Below are 17,199 nucleotides of genomic sequence, written 5' to 3' on the forward strand. Positions count from 1 at the left end.
CATTGATGACCATTTAGTAAACAAAAGTTTAATCTGATCAATTAAAGGTACAAAAATTAGCTTTAAATAAATCTTTATGCTTTTTCGTGATTATAATCCCTAAATATATAAAAGAGTCAGTAACCAATTTAAATGGTAAATATCCATAAATAGGAACCTGCTTATTTAGGGGAAATAATTCACTCTTATTAAGGTTTAATTTATAACCAGAAAAATTACTAAATTGAGCCAACAAAGACAAAATAACAGGAGTTGATTTCTCCGGATTAGAGATATAATAACAAGTCATCTGCAAATAGTGATAATTTATGTATTTCATTTCCGCGGGTAATACCAAAAATGTTGGGCGAGTCACGGATAGCAATTGCTAAAGGTTCAAGGGAAATGTTAAATAATAAAGGACTAAGAGGGCATCCTTGCCTAGTACTGCGAGATAGACGAAAAAAGGGAGATCTTTGATTATTAGTACAAACCGAAGCTACAGGGTTATGATATACTGCATCAATTTAATCCAGGATATAAATATTGGACTAAAATTAAATTTCTCGAACACACTAAATAAATAAAGCCATTCAACTCTATCAAAGGCTTTCTCAGCATCTAATTAAATAATACATTCCGGAGTGTTAAATGAGGGGGTATAAACAATATTCATTAACCTCCTAATATTAAAAGATGAATAACGGTTTTTAATAAATCCTGTTTGGTCCACAGATATAATTCGAGGTAATACCTTCTCTAACCTAGTTGCTAAAATTTTTGAAAAAATTTTTGAATCTACATTCAAAAGAGATATCGGTCTATATGATGCATAATCAGTAGGATCTTTATTCTTTTTAAGAATTAAAGAAATAGAAGCTTCATAAAACAATTGTGGTAATTTAGCTAAACTGATTGCTTCTTTAAATATTCTAGACAGCCAAGGAGAGAGAACAGAGAATAAAGGCTTAAAGGATTCTACTGTTAAAACACCCAGACCAGGTGCTTTACCAGAATTCATTGATGAGATTACAGCCGTTATTCCTTCCTCTGTAATAGGAGCTTCTAATGATAAGCAGTCCTCGGGTGATAATTTCAGAAAATTCAATTTACTTGAAAAATCATTCATGATGTTAAAATCATGAGGAAAATCAGAATGGTATAAAGAGGTATAAAATTCTTGAAAGGTTTTGTTTATCTCGTCATGTTCAACTGTCAAAGTATCATCGTATTTACGAATCTTAGTAATTTGACGTTTAACCGAAGTAGATTTCAATTGATTAGCTAATAATTTACCCAATTTATCACTATGAATATAAAACTCACTTCTAGTTTTCATTAATTGATTTTTGATCGAGGATGTTAATAGTAAAGTTCAACTCTCTGTTTATAAAGCTCCTTGCTAGGAGCAATAGCATATTTTTTTAATCAATTTCTTTAATTTTATCAACCAACAAGAGTAGTTCATTCTTAGTACATTTTTTCAAACCAACCGAATAGGAAATAATCTGTCCGTGGATATAAACTTTAAAAGCATCCCATACTGTTCCGTTGGAAGTTTCTTCCGTAATATTAGTTAAAAAGAGGAAATCAGTCTGTCCCTTCATAAACTTAACAAAGTCCAAGTCTTGAAGCAAATTAGAATTAAATCGCCATTGTCTATTAGTAGAAGAAGTATCCATTAACTTAATAGAAAGTTTCATTGGAGCATGATCTGAAATGGCGATTACAATCAATTACAGATGGGATTAATTGAGAGTCAATAAAAAAATAGTCAATTCGAGAATAAGAATGATAAACATGTGAAAAGAATGAGAATTCTTTGTCCTTTAGGTGTAGAAATCTCCAAATTTCTGAAATCCCAGAATCAGTCATAAAAGAGTTGATAAGAGTAGCTGACTTATTCGGTAGAGCCGGACTATCTATCCAACATGGGATTTAAACATAAATTAAAATCACCGCCCATTATCAACATATACTCGTTTAAGTTAGGAAAGGAAGTGAATAGGTGCTTAAAAAATTCAGGATAATCCACACTTGGAGCATAAACATTAACCATAGCAACCTTTTTATTGAAAAGTAACCCAGTATTTAACAAGAATCTACTACTAGGATCTGAGATAATGTCTTGATAAATAAATGTAATTGAAGGATCTATAAAAATTGAAACGCCTTTGACTTTGGCTTGGAAGTTCAAGTGGTATTGTTAATCTTTCCAAAACTTAAAGAAGTGTTGGTTGTCCTCTTTCCTTACATGAGTTTCTTGTGCAAAGATAATGTGAGCATTCAGTCTTTGGAATACTTTGAAAATCTTTTTCCGTTTTATTGGATGGTTTAGACCATTTGTATTCCAAGAGACAAAATTAATAATGTGAGCCATAATTTAATGTTAACCCTTTGGTGTGTAAGAGGTTAACTATAACGTAAACTCATGAGATCGGAAGAGGGATAAATGGTCAGAGAGGAATCTGAAATCTCGACACTACAGACATCTTTGTAGTACTAAATCAGCCCAATAGAAAAAATAAGTAAAAAATAAAAAAGAAACTCCCCCTGAGAACCCCGAACTAAGCCAGAGGAGGCTGAAGAAAGAACTAACTAACACTAAGTCTAACCCCATTTCTGCAGGAGGCAATTCCAAAAATATATGTTATAAGAAGACCCCCCCGAAATCTGATATAAAAAAAATTAAACACTGTACTATAATAATCTACATATTGTGATTTCTAAAATACATGAGAAAAAAAAAGTTAATACCAGTACAACAGGAATTCTGCAGATGCTGGAAATTCAAACAACACACATCAAAGTTGCTGGTGAACGCAGCAGGCCAGGCAGCATCTCTAGGAAGAGGTGCAGTCGACGTTTCAGGCCAAGACCCTTCATCAGGACTAACTGAAGGAAGAGTGAGTAAGGGATTTGAAAGTTGGAGGGGGAGGGGGAGATCCAAAATGATAGGAGAAGACAGGAGGGGGAGGGATGGAGCCAAGAGCTAGACAGGTGATTGGCAAAAGGGGATACGAGAGGATCATGGGACAGGAGGTCCGGGAAGAAAGACAGGGGGGGGGGGGACCCAGAGGATGGGCAAGGGGTATATTCAGAGGGACAGAGAGAAAAAGGAGAGTGAGAGAAAGAATGTGTGCATAAGTAACAGATGGGGTACGAGGGGGAGGTGGGGCCTAGCGGAAGTTAGAGAAGTCGATGTTCATGCCATCAGGCTGGAGGCTACCCAGACGGAATATAAGGTGCTGTTCCTCCAACCTGAGTGTGGCCAACCTGAGTGTGGCTTCATCTTTACAGTAGAGGAGGCCGTGGATAGACATGTCAGAATGGGAATGGGATGTGGAATTAAAATGTGTGGCCACTGGGAGATCCTGCTTTCTCTGGCGGACAGAGCGTAGATGTTCAGCAAAGCGGTCTCCCAGTCTGCGTCGGGTCTCGCCAATATATAAAAGGCCACATCGGGAGCACCGGACGCAGTATATCACCACAGTTGACTCACAGGTGAAGTGTTGCCTCACCTGGAAGGACTGTTTGGGGCCCTGAATGGTGGTAAGGGAGGAAGTGTAAGGGCATGTGTAGCACTTGTTCCGCTTACATGGATAAGTGCCAGGAGGGAGAGCAGTGGGGAGGGATGGAGGGGACGAATGGACAAGGGAGTTGTGTAGGGAGCGATCCCTGTGGAATGCAGAGAGAGGTGGGGAGGGAAAGATGTGCTTAGTGGTGGGATCCCGTTGGAGGTGACGGAAGTTACGGAGAATAATATGTTGGACGCGGAGGCTGGTGGGGTGGTAGGTGAGGACCAGGGGAACCCTATTCCTAGTGGGGTGGCGGGAGGATGGAGTGAGAGCAGATGTACGTGAAATGGGGGAGATGTGTTTAAGAGCAGAGTTGATAGTGGAGGAAGGGAAGCCCCTTTCTTTAAAAAATGAAGACATCTCCCTCGTCCTAGAATGAAAAGCCTCATCCTGAGAGCAGATGCGGCGGAGACGGAGGAATTGCGAGAAGGGGATGGCGTTTTTGCAAGAGACAGGGTGAGAAGGGGAATAGTCCAGATAGCTGTGAGAGTCAGTAGGCTTATAGTAGACATCAGTGGATAAGCTGTCTCCAGAGACAGAGACAGAAAGATCTAGAAAGGGGAGGGAAGTGTCGGAAATGGACCAGGTAAACTTGAGGGCAGGGTGAAAGTTGGAGGCAAAGTTAATAAAGTCAACGAGTTCTGCATGCGTGCAGGAAGCAGCGCCAATGCAGTCGTCGATGTAGCGAAGGAAAAGTGGGGGACAGATACCAGAATAGGCACGGAACATAGATTGTTCCACAAACCCAACAAAAAGGCAGGCATAGCTAGGACCCATACGGGTGCCCATAGCTACACCTTTAGTTTGGAGGAAGTGGGAGGAGCCAAAGGAGAAATTATTAAGAGTAAGGACTAATTCCGCTAGACGGAGCAGAGTGGTGGTAGAGGGGAACTGATTAGGTCTGGAATCCAAAAAGAAGCGTAGAGCTTTGAGACCTTCCTGATGGGGGATGGAAGTATATAAGGACTGGACATCCATGGTGAAAATAAAGCGGTGAGGGCCAGGGAACTTAAAATCATCGAAAAGTTAATACCAGTACGTATGATTAGTCAATTACAAATAAAAGTAATTAAAAATGTTGCTTCCAAAAAAAAGGGATTATGGGAAGAAGAAACCTAAGAACATGGCATACACAAAAAGAATAAAGGAAATTATGCAAAAAGGAAAACAAATCGCCATTTTAATTATACAAAAGCAAAGATAAAGAAAGTGTTTCTCCATATAGTTAAACATGATTATCAAATCAAATCGTTGATGACAATGTTGGAAATCAAATAGTTAAAAAAAATAACTAGTTAAAGAAAAGTAAGGTTACTTGCAAAAAAAAACTTTTTAGATAAGTTGTGAAACAATACCTACACCACTAACCACAAACAAGAATTTTGAACTTGTAAAAAACTTCCTTCATACAGTAATTGAAGGTTTATTATTGAAAGGCTGCCTCCTTTTTCATCCGCTATCCCACTGGATGATTGCCTAGATCAGTCGATCAAATCTCACATCTGAGTTAATTCTTGCACAGAAGCAATCTGGAAATTCCCAAAGAAATATTTGGTGGTGAAGGACCACCCCCGTCTGCCAATGGAGCAGCAGTATTTTTCTGCTGCTCTTAGTTTTCTTTCTTTCCCCCTAGTTTAAGCTTTGAGTTTAAAATTTTTACTTGTTGATTCTTGAGGGGGATCAATATGTCTATGTCTACAAGAAGTGGGAAGAATTTACCTGAACCTAGTGATAAAGGTAATGGGAAAGGAAAGGTGCAAAAGGAAAGATCTGATGAAATGCCATGGTGGGCTGAAGATATCGATCGGACACTGAATTCAATTAAGGATCAGAATGGATCAATTAAAGACCAACTGGAAAAGAATAGTAATGAAATGAAGTCGTTTCTGGGAAAACTTAAAGACCTGGAAACTCAAGTTATTTCACATGAAGAGGAATTGAAGATAACTAAGCAAAAGTTGTCTGAAGCTACAACTCGTTTGGAAAGATATCAAAATAAGATTATAGACCTGGAAACTAGGTCTTGACTAAGGAATATAAGAATTGTTGGGCTGCAGGAAGGAGCTGAAGGTGGAGATCTAATGGCTTACTTTGGTAAGCTTTTCCACACTTTATTTCCTACCATTCTATCAAAGCCACCTGCTATAGAAAGGGCACACAGGGCGTTTATCTCAAAATCGAAGGACTCTAGTAAACCAAGATCTGTTCTGGTTTGCCTTCATCACTTTAAAATTAAAGATCAAATAATATGACAAGCAAGAAAACAGAGACTTTTTAGATTTATGGAATCTGAGCTCTGCTTCTACGGATATTATCCAAGAGAGATAATGGAAAAAAGATCAAGATTTGCCCTGGTAATGAAACAAGCATATGATAAGAATCTTTTCCCATCTTTGAGGTATCCAACAAGAGTTAAAATTTTCCCTCCTAATTCTCCTCCTCGTACCTTTTTTGATCCAAAAGCTGCACTGGATTTTGTTCAGGCTTTGCCTGCCGCTGTCATCGACACCGCTGTTGGATGATCCATCTGAAAGGCTGTTTGGCTATTTGTATATTATTCGCATTTTGGGAAGAAGATTTATGAAGGTCACTTGTATATTTCATCGAGAGACTAATTAAAGAACACGGGGAGTTGTTCTTTATTGCATATTATTGGTTTTCCTTTGGAAAGATTTATGGTTTAAGTATCTCTGCCTTTATTGTCTTTTTCACAAGGTCACTCTACTTTTTTACTAACTGGAGGGAGGGAAAGAAAACACAGACAGAGCAGTCAGCAGCTTTGAATTCTATCGTAGATCGCCTGCCTTTTTCGGGTTTCTGGGTGTGGGTGGGTGGGCTTAGAGTTAGTTTTTTCCCATTGGGTGGTTCCGGAGCATGCGTGTTTTTTATTTGGTTGTATTCTTCATCGCCGCCATCTTTGATCATCCTGCATTGGTATGTGCTTTGTGCATGTATAAAGTAGAATGAAATTATAGTGTGCTGTTCAAACGGATTAATATAATAAGTTGGAATGTACGTGGTTGGAATCTTCCTATTAAACGAAAGAAGACTTTTAAAATTATTAACCGATTCCAACCTGATATAATTTTTGCTCAAGAGACACATATCAGGGCAGGAGATCAAAATAGATTATTTAGTTGGTGGAATAGTTTGCAATTCCACTCTACTTCTCAGAGTAAATCAAAAGGTGTGTCTATTTTCATTAAACCTAATATATTTATTCAAGAGGATATTGAATCAGATTCTAATGGTAGATTTTTAATTGTTAAAGGAACAATCTGTAACAGAAAAGTTGTTTTGGTTAATTTGTATGGTCCTAACTTAGATGATCCTTTTTTGAAAAAGGTATTTGCTTTACTGCCTTACTTAAATGAATATATATGCTCATAATGGGTAGGAATTTTAATTGTTGTTTAAATCCTATGATTGATAAGAGCTCAACCAATCAGTGACTTCCAAATCGATCCGCGTCATTTATTAATTCCTTTTTGATTGATTTTGGTTTGATTGATTTGTGGAGGTATCTTCATCCCAACGATAGAGAATATTCTTTCTTCTCACATGTTTATAAAAAATATTCGAGGATCGATTATATTATAATCGATCCTCGCTTCTTGCCTAGTGTTAAAACTTGTGAATATGACGCTATTGCTATACCTGATCATGTGCCTCTGAGTTTGTCTTTTGAATTTGATGATGTCACTCTTGCCTGCCCACCTTGGCGCATGTCTCAGACATTATTGCAAAACTCTGACTTTGTCACTTTTATTGAAACCCAGATAAAAGAATTTTTTCTTTTTAATGACATAGGGGGTATGTCTAAATTAGTTATATGGGATACATTTAAAGCATTTTTACGTGGTCAGATTATTTCTTATTCAGCTAAACTTAAAAAACAAACTAAAGTAGAATTAGATAGAATTTCAAGACAAATTAAAGATTGAGATAATATTTATGCAATTTCCCCCAATACTGATTTATTTAAACAAAGGGTGGAACTTCAATCACAATATAACCTGTTATTAACTCATCCTATTGAAGGTTATTTGCTTAAGTTAAAGAGCCAATTTTATATGTCTGGAGGTAAAAATAATAAACTGCTTGCATCTCAATTAAAAATGGCTGCAGCCAAAAGGCAAATCATGAAAATTCATAGGAAAGATGGTACCTTAGCTCAGGAATATGAGGAAATTAATAAGATCTTTCAAGACTTTTATGCTGAGCTATATAAATCTCAATGTCCGTTAGATTCCTCTAAAATGAATGCTTTTTTACGAAAGATTGTTTTTCCTAAAATCTCGGCTGAGGATCAAAAGATTCTCGATGCTCAAATGACTGAAGCCGAAATTCATAAAGCTATTTTTTCAATGCAATCTGGTAAGTCCCCAGGACTTGATGGCTATCCCGTAGAATTTTATAAAAAATTTGGAAAGTTGCCCTCTCTGTATATGTTGGAAATGTTTAAGGATTCTTTTGTGAAAGGTGACTTACTCTCTACTTTTTATGAGGCCTCTATTTCTTTAACTCTTTAAAAAAGATAAAGATCCTACTGACTGTGCTTCATACAGACCTATTTCATTACTGAATGTTGACGCTAAGATTTTGTCAAAGATAATGGCCAATCGGTTGGAGAATATTTTGGGTAAAATTATTTGTAAAGATCGAACAGGCTTTATAAAGGGTCGCTATTCCTTTTCAAATGTTCGGAGACTACTTAACATTATATATTCATCCTCTTCTAAAATTGCACAATGTGTTGTATCTTTGGATGCTGAAAAAGCGTTCGACCGAGTCGAATGGAAATATTTATTCAATGTTTTAGAGAAATTTGGCTTTGGTGTTAATTTTAATAATTGGATTAAAATGATATATAAAGCCTCTATTGCTACTGTTGTTACTAACAATTGTAGGTCTCCTTTTTTTCAGCTTTCACGGGGGACAAGGCAAAGCTGTCCATTAAGTCCTTTGTTGTTTAATTTAATATTAGAACCCCTTGCTATTGCTGTTTGTGAGGCTAAAAATATCCATGGGATCTTTGTGAATGAGACCATACATAAGGTCTCTCTTTATGCTGATGATTTATTGGTTTATATATCTAACCCTGACGAATCCATTCATGCCCTGCTAAAATCATTTAATGAATTCGGAGGTTTTTCAGGATATAAAATTAATTTTAGTAAAAGTGAATTGTTTCCTTTAAATGATTCTGTTTCTATATATGATAATACTCCTTTTAAAGTTTCAGACTCTTTTAGATATTTAGGTATTATAATTACTAAAACATATAAGGATCTTTATAAAGCTAATTTTGTTCCCTTAGTAGACTCTGTGAAGTATTTATTTAGTAGATGGAGTCCACTTACATTTTCACTTGTTGGTCGTATTCATATAGTTAAAATGATGATTCTACTGAAATTTTTATATTTATTTCAGAATATTCCTGTTTTTTTGACTAGGAAGTTTTTTGATCGGATTGATTCTATTATTTTGTCTTTCATTTGGAATAATAAAAGACCAAGAATTAGTAAATGTCATTTACAGAAATTGAAAAAGGATGGAGGTCTTGCTTTGCCTAATTTTAGAATGTATTATTGGGCTGTTAATTTGCGATATATGTCTTCTTGGTTATACTGGGTTGATAAGAGTGATCGGCCAATTTGGGAAGACCTGGAACTAAAAGTTGTAAAACAGTTTTATTTAACCTCGTTATTGGGGGCTCCTTTACCTATGCAATTAGGTAAAGTTGTTAATTTAAATCTATATCCTGTGATTAAGTATTCTTTACAAATTTGGCTCCAGTTCCGCAATTTTTTTAATCTTAAAAAATTTAAACTTTGTAGTTTAATTTACCGAAATTACTTTTTTAAGCCTTCTTTGAGTGATCCAATTTTTTTACTTTGGAAAAATAAAGGTATTAATTCTTTTTTGGATTTATTTAAAGAAGATAGATTGATGTCCTTTGAACAATTAATTGATAAATATTCTCTTTCATACTCACACTTTCTGCAATACCTTCAAGTTAGATATTTTTTACAAAAATATTTAAGTAATTTCCCTTACATATTGGAGGCTGACCTGTTAGATACTATTATGAGTATGAATCCTTTGATTAAGGGTTCTATTGGAAGAATTTATAATTTACTATTACAATGGGATAAGCGTCCTTTGTCTAAGATCAAACAGGATTGGGAAAAGGAACTTAATTTGACTTTTATGACAGAGGATTGGATGCGAATATTGAAGTTGGTTAATTCTTCTTCAATTTGTGCTAGCCATTCGTTGATTCAATTTAAAATTGTACATCGTTATCATTTGACAAAGGAGAGACTTTCTAAAATCTTTCCTAATGTTGATAGTCATTGTGATAGATGTAAAACTAAGATAGCTACGCTGACACATATGTTTTGGTCTTGTTCTATATTGGAACAGTTCTGGAAGTCGGTTTTTTCAACAATTTCTAAAGCACTTAAAATTAATTAGCAACCTAATAAATTAACTGTGCTTTTTGGAATAGTTCCTCAAAATATTCATGGTATTTCTGTGTCTGACCAACATGTTATTACATTTGTTACATTGATAGCTAGGAGGGCCATTTTGTTGAAGTGGAAGGATACATCAGCTCCCACGTTGTCACAATGCTTCTCTCAAGTGATGCTATGTCTTAGTTTGGAGAAAATTAGAAGTCGAACCTTTGAACCTTTATTTGATTTTGAGAAAAGATGGGGCTCATTTGCTCATTATTATCATTTGAGTTAACTAATATAATTTTTCCATGATCTAATTGTAAATTTTTTTAGTATATTTTCTTTTCTTGCTGACGGTTTGATGTTTATTTTTAGAAGCTTTTTGTAAGACGCATGGCTCCGGGATTGTACACCTAATGGGTTCTTTTTTTTCTCTCACTTTTCTGCTCAGTAGGTTTTTTTTTTGTTATCACAAAATTTTGTTTTCAATCTTTAAGATGATGTTTTTTTTTGAGGCATTGTAAGTGTTGTTACTTCGATGTACTAGTTATTTTTCCTATATATACAATAAAAATGTTTGGAAAAAAAAAGAAAAAAAATTTGGTGATTTAGAACAACTCACAACTTGCCTTTGGTTTCCTGCGCTTCCATTGATTCAGTGAAGACAGTGCTCCCTCACTCATCAAATGCACTATTGTCTTTCTGTTCCTTGTTCCAGCTTCAAAACCACAGCTTCCTCAAGTGAATGGACAAGCCTGGAGGAGACTGCTGGTGAGTGTGTTCGTGCCAAGCTAGGGGGCAGGTGTGGGGCAGACTGCTCAATCATTGTGGAATATACATTTTGTAATCTTGTGAGGAACATGAGTGATGAGTGGGAGTTGTGGTGTATGGGGAATGTTTGCTGGGTCAGGGTTTTTTTCTGTGACTGGGTGTGGGTTGCTGCTGGGCTTGCAGGTAGGGATGCCTGCTGGGAGGATGGCTTTTGTACTCTGGGTGGTATTAGTTGTTGGTGAGCTGGAGCTGGCTGTAGTTTGGACCATGATGCATTGTTAGTGAGCTAGATTACTCATTTGTCTTGTGTAACACTTCTCCACAGAAGAAGTTAATAGGCATTTACTGTACCATGAACTTGTTTGTGAATTTTCACTGCAAAAAGCTGGAATCAGTAATTGCAGCTGCAAAACTCCCAGATAGAAACCATAGAAACCATAGAAAAACTACAGCACAGAAACAGCCTTTTTGGCCCTTCTTGGCTGTGCCGAACCATTTTCTGCCTAGTCCCACTGACCTGCACACGGACCATATCCCTCCATACACCTCCCATCCATGTATCTGTCCAATTTATTCTTAAATGTTAAAAAAGAACCCGCATTTACCACCTCATCTGGCAGCTCATTCCATACTCCCACCACTCTCTGTGTGAAGAAGCCCCCCCTAATGTTCCCTTTAAACTTTTCCTCCCTCACCCTTAGCCCATGTCCTCTGGTTTTTTTCTCCCCTTGCCTCAGTGGAAAAAGCCTGCTTGCATTCACTCTATCTATACCCATCATAATTTTATATACCTCTATCAAATCTCCGCTCATTCTTCTACGCTCCAGGGAATAAAGTCCTAACCTATTCAACCTTTCTCTGTAACTGAGTTTCTCAAGTCCCGGCAACATCCTTGTAAACCTTCTCTGTACTCTTTCAACCTTATTTATATCCTTCCTGTAATTTGGTGACCAAAACTGAACACAATACTCCAGATTCGGCCTCACCAATGCCTTATACAACCTTATCATAACATTCCAGCTCTTATACTCAATACTTTGATTAATAAAGGCCAATGTACCAATAGCTCTCTTTACGACCCTATCTACCTGTGACGCCACTTTTAGGGAATTTTGTATCTGTATTCCCAGATCCCTCTGTTCTACTGCACTCCTCAGTGCCTTATCATTAACCCTGTATGTTCTACCTTGGTTTGTCCTTCCAACGTGCAATACCTCGCACTTGTCTGTATTAAACTCCATCTGCCATTTTTCAGCCCATTTTTCCAGCTGGTCTAAGTCCCTCTGCAGGCTCTGAAAACCTTCCTCACTGTCTACTACACCTCCAATCTTTGTATCATCAGCAAATTTGCTGATCCAATTTACCACATTATCATCCAGATCATTGATATAGATGACAAATAACAATGGACCCAGCACTGATCCCTGTGGCACACCACTAGTCACAGGCCTCCACTCAGAGAAGCAATTCTCTACTACCACTCTTTGGCTTCTACCATTGAGCCAATGTCTAATCCAATTTACCACCTCTCCATGAATACCTAGCGACTGAATTTTCCTAACTCACCTCCCATGCAGAACCTTGTCAAAGGCCTTACTGAAGTCCATGTAGACAATATCCACTGCCTTCCCTTCATCCACTTTCCTGGTAACCTCGTCGAAAACTCCAGTAAATTGTTGGTGGTTTCCACCTGCTTCTCCAGTGCAAGAAATTAACCTCCTTCAGACAATTACAAAAGGTGATTCCAAACTCAAACCTTTCTCTGAACTGTGAGCTAAATGGAATTATGATCTTACACACTTGATGATGCTTTTTGCCGAGGCTGATTCCTGTTGGTTGGCAGGGAGCACTTGATAATAATCTGCACCATTCAGCAACTATGGGAGGGAAAAGGTTGACAGGTGACATTTGGTGCCACAAACTTTGCTGATTGCTGAAATGTACTGATGGGTTCTTCATTTCCAGAAAGTCTTTGACTTGTCCTTGGCTGCAATCTTCATTTTGATCACCGAATTCTTTGAAAAGCTTGCTTACTTTGGTCTGAGAGGTAAGGGCAAATGTCTATAAATGTCCTGTAGTCAAGAGCCCTTCCTAATAGACGCAGGGATCAAAGGTTGCCCCTCAAGACCTGGCAGACTATTATGGAGATGGATGGCTCTTGCAGCTTAAGAAGTTGGTTGTTGTTCCTTTTCTGTACCTTGTGGCGCATCGGGTGGCATTTTTTTTTGCCATTTCCTTAGCTTTTGCCTATTCTTAAGAGGCCAAGTTGCTAGCTCGATGCTCAACCTTGCACGGATGGATAACGTGCAAGGAGCTGGCCAAATCCAAACTTGGGGGCATTCACCTCTCAGTGCAGTGCTGATGCCACTACACCACCAGCCAGCAAAGAAATTGGTTACTATTGGTTTATTATTGTCACCTGTACTTAGATAGAGTGAAAAGTGTTTGTTTTGCATGCCATCCAGGCAGATCATGCCATACATAAATGCATCAAAGCAGTAAAAGGAAACAGAATGCAGAGTATAGTGCAGCAGCTACAGACAAAGTTCAGTGCAGGTAGACAAATAAATTGCAAGGGCCATGCCGAGGTGGACTGGAAGATCACAATTTCATCTTTTCATGTCTGAGAGGTCCATTCAGGAGCCCAATAACAGTGGGGTAGAAGCTGTCCTTACATTTGGTGGCATTGCTCTGCAGCTTTGTATCTTCTGCCTGACAGGAGAGGGGAGAAGAACGAATGACTGGGATAGGAGAAATTATTAATTATGAGGGGCCCCTGAACACTCTGTAGTGGTAAAGTGCTTTACTAATTGTCTTGGTCTGAGAAGTTCTTTCACTGAAAAAGCTTTCCCTAAACATCATGGGTCATTGATTCACTCACTGAACACTTTGGGTCAGAATATTCGTCACTGAAGATCTTGAGGTACAATTAGTTATCCTGAGTGCCACGGTAGAGTAGTGGTCAGTGCGACGTTATTACAGTTCGGGGCATTGGAGTTCACAGTTCAATCCCAGTGTGCTCTGTAAGAAGTCTCTGTACGTCCTCCTCATGGAGTGTGGGGGTTTTCTCTGGGCCCTTTGCTTTCCTCCCACAGTCCAAAGAAGTATGGGGTAGGTAATTTGGTCATTGTAAATTGTCCCGTGATTAATTTAGGGCTAAATCAGGTTTGTTGGCAGTTGTTGGGCAGTGCAGCAGGAAGGGCCTAATCTGTGCCGTATCTCTAAATAAATAAATATCAAGTTAATCATTAAATATCCCAGGATCAGAAAGATTAGGCACATGACTTTCATCCATTGAATTCCCAGGTCCTGGGACTGGGAATTGAACTCACATCTTTCTGACTCGGTGGTGGTGGTGCGGGGGGGGGGCGTAATTTTCCTACCATTGAATTACAGTGGAAGGGAAATAGTTAATCAATATAAACCACTCAGTTAATTTGGTCAAGACAGCTTTGTAATGAGTCTCTGTGAATGTATCGATGTATCTCAATAGGTAGATTTTCACAATAACACTTTTGTATCTTGTTTGAGCTATCCTGGTGCTGTACTTCACTGATGCGCTGCTGTTGACCGACAGTAAAGCCACATCTTTCTACCATGTTTTCATCTTCTTCTCCGTATCCTTCACCATCTTGGGAGCATTCCTTTCGGACTTCTGCTTTGGTCGATACAGGTATGAGACAATCCAGCTTTAGAAGCTCAAGAGGTAATTTATGATTATGAGGACACGCAGTCCCCTTTTATTATCATTTAGTAATGCATGCATTAAGAAATGATAAAAATGTTTTTCCAGAATGATATCATGAAAACACATGATAAACCGACTGAAAAACTGACAAAAACCACATAATTATAACATATAGTTACAACAGTGCAAAGCAATACCATAATTTGATAAGAACAGACCATGGCACAGTAAAAGTTTCAGAATCTCTCGAAAGTACCATCATCTCACGCAGACGGTAAATCCCCAGTGCCGCCAACTTGCCGATGCAGCATCCCGGAAGCATCCGACCACAGTCCGACCCGAATCCGTCCGAAAAACTCTGAGCCTCCGACCACCTCCCGACACCGATGCACCAAGCACCATCTCTGCCGAGCGTTTCAATCCTGGTCCCAGCAACAAGCGATACACAAAGCTGAGGATTTGGGGCCTACGTCTCTTGGAGATTTACCAGAGATGCAAGAGTTTAAATGACTGAATGGTATAGATTTCAATTATGAGGAGATAAAAAAAAAGTTGAGTCTGTTCTTCTTAGAACAGAGGAGGTAGGGAGAGAACATCATTGAGCTACATAAAATTATGAGCGCTATAGAAAGGGTAGACAGCATGAAACGTTTCTCCATATCAGAGGTGGATAAGATTAGATATTAGAACATGGACAGCATGGTAGCATAGTGGTTAGCACAACACTTTACAGCACCAGTCACCCGGGTTCAACTCCCGCCACTGCCTGCAAGGAGTTTGTATGTTCTCCTGCGTGGGTTTCCTCCAGGTGCTCTGGTGTCCTCCCACAGTTCAGAGACGTACCGGTAGGAGATTAATTGGTCATTGTAAATCATCCGTGGTTAGGCTAGGATTAAATTGGTGAGTTGATGGGTGGTGACTGTAGAGTGGTGTATCTCAATAAATAAATTTTAAAAAATAGATTTAGGGTAAGGGATCAGGCTTAGTGGGACTTAACACACTACCAGAGAAGGTGGTGACAGCATTTAAGAGGTGTCTAGATGAATACTTGAATCACGAAGGGATGGATGATAGATTAAACTGATGAGCATCCATTGATCAGTATGGGTGTGATGGGCTGAATGGCATATTCCTGTGCTGTAGGACTCTACGGCCCTTAAAGTTGTGGGTCAACTGAAAGTTGATGTGCTGTTGTTGGATCAAGAGCATGGCATTAAGGAATAGATGCAGTCTAGCAACAGCCCAGCTGAATGGGGACTAGGTTTAGGCAAAAGGACAACAGCCTTTGGAGCAGATTTAACCTTCACAACTCTGCTGCATGGTCACCATTACCATAATCTCCAGCTCACTGGAGCCAAATGTAGCTCTTTGAACTCGTGCCTTCAACGTGGTTCATTGGAGAGACTGAGCCCAGGGCCACTTGTGAGGCACTCTGTCAGGTGTTAATAGGTTTCTGAAAAAGGATAAATTGGATGTTTAAGTTGCTTTCCAACATGTTATCTGGTTGCTGTTTCTCTTGTCCGAGGATTAAATAACACTCCTGAGAGAGGAGCAGCTCATTAGTTAATGCTCCTGTTACACACCAGGTATGCTGGGACACCTGAGAAGTATTTGATCCAATAATCCAGCCTCTGCTTCCTGCTCCACTTACTGACGAGCTATTACTGCTGCTTCTGTAGATACGTACTTGGGTCAAATTCCTGCAAGTATCAGACAGATGGGTAGGAGCATTTGAAACAAATTTAACTTTCATAACCCTGCTGATTGGCCATTGTTGGAATAATATCAAATTGTCATTGGAACCAGATTTATCTCTTGGAAACTGATCCTACTGTTGAATCTCTTAATAGAAAGCACATACAGTCCAGTGGAATTGTGGAGGATTGATTCACCAGGATGATAATGGGGGATATAAACATAGCAACATTGGTAGAAAGATAGAGACATTCGGACCCACAAACTTGTCCAAAGGCATTGTAGTACATTGCACATCGGTAAGTGTGCTGTCCAGTCACCCACTCAAAATGATGTCATCTCCTGGATAAAAGAACTACAAAATTCCCCTACAGTCCCTTGGAGATAATAGAAAGGAGGGAATTACTCTGGCCCTGAGCTCTTGCAATCTAATCTTTTGCAGAAGCTGTTGAACCCAGTCAGAAACAAGTGCTGACTATTCTTGAAAGGAATCAGTACTCTACTGCACAGATCAGCAACTTGCGGCATTGATCTGTGGGAAACTAGAATTGGACATTGAACTTTGTTTGGGTCTTTACAGCATATAGATAGGACCATAAGACATACAATAGGAGCAGAATTAGGCTATTCGGCCTATCGAGTCTGCTCCGCCATTTCATCATGTTGATCCATTATCTCTCTCAACCCCATTCTCCAGCCTTCTCTCCGTAACCTTTCACGCCCTGACTAATCAAGAACCTATCAACCTCCGCCTTAAATACATCAAATGACCTGGCCTCCACAGCCGCCTGTGGCATCAAATTCCACAGATTCACTACCGTCTGGCTAAGGAAATTCTCCTCATCTCCATTTTAAACGGACGCCCCTTTATTCTGAGGCTGTGCCCTCTGTTCCTAGATTCCCCCACGATAGGAGACTTCCTCTCCACATCCACTCTCTATAGGCCCTTCAATATTCGATATATTCTAATGGGAATCCCTCCCTCCCTTATTCCTTATTCTTCTATACTCTAGCGAGTAGAGAC

The 17,199-nt window shown here is 38.7% G+C and overlaps 1 protein-coding gene across 3 annotated transcripts in view; it reads left to right on the plus strand.

Moving 5' to 3' along the window:
- LOC140191719 (solute carrier family 15 member 1-like) overlaps window positions 1–17,199 on the plus strand; it is a 152,194-nt gene that overhangs the window by 78,446 nt on the left and 56,549 nt on the right. For all 3 annotated transcript variants that reach the window (XM_072249394.1, XM_072249395.1, XM_072249396.1), the window contains 3 exons: window positions 10,740–10,792; window positions 12,758–12,839; window positions 14,324–14,465. In XM_072249394.1, the coding sequence (XP_072105495.1) occupies window positions 10,740–10,792; window positions 12,758–12,839; window positions 14,324–14,465 (277 nt within the window). The remainder of the gene's footprint in view (window positions 1–10,739; window positions 10,793–12,757; window positions 12,840–14,323; window positions 14,466–17,199) is intronic.

This window comes from Mobula birostris, chromosome X (assembly GCF_030028105.1).
Source record: "Mobula birostris isolate sMobBir1 chromosome X, sMobBir1.hap1, whole genome shotgun sequence".
NCBI classification, from domain to species: Eukaryota; Metazoa; Chordata; class Chondrichthyes; order Myliobatiformes; family Myliobatidae; genus Mobula; species Mobula birostris.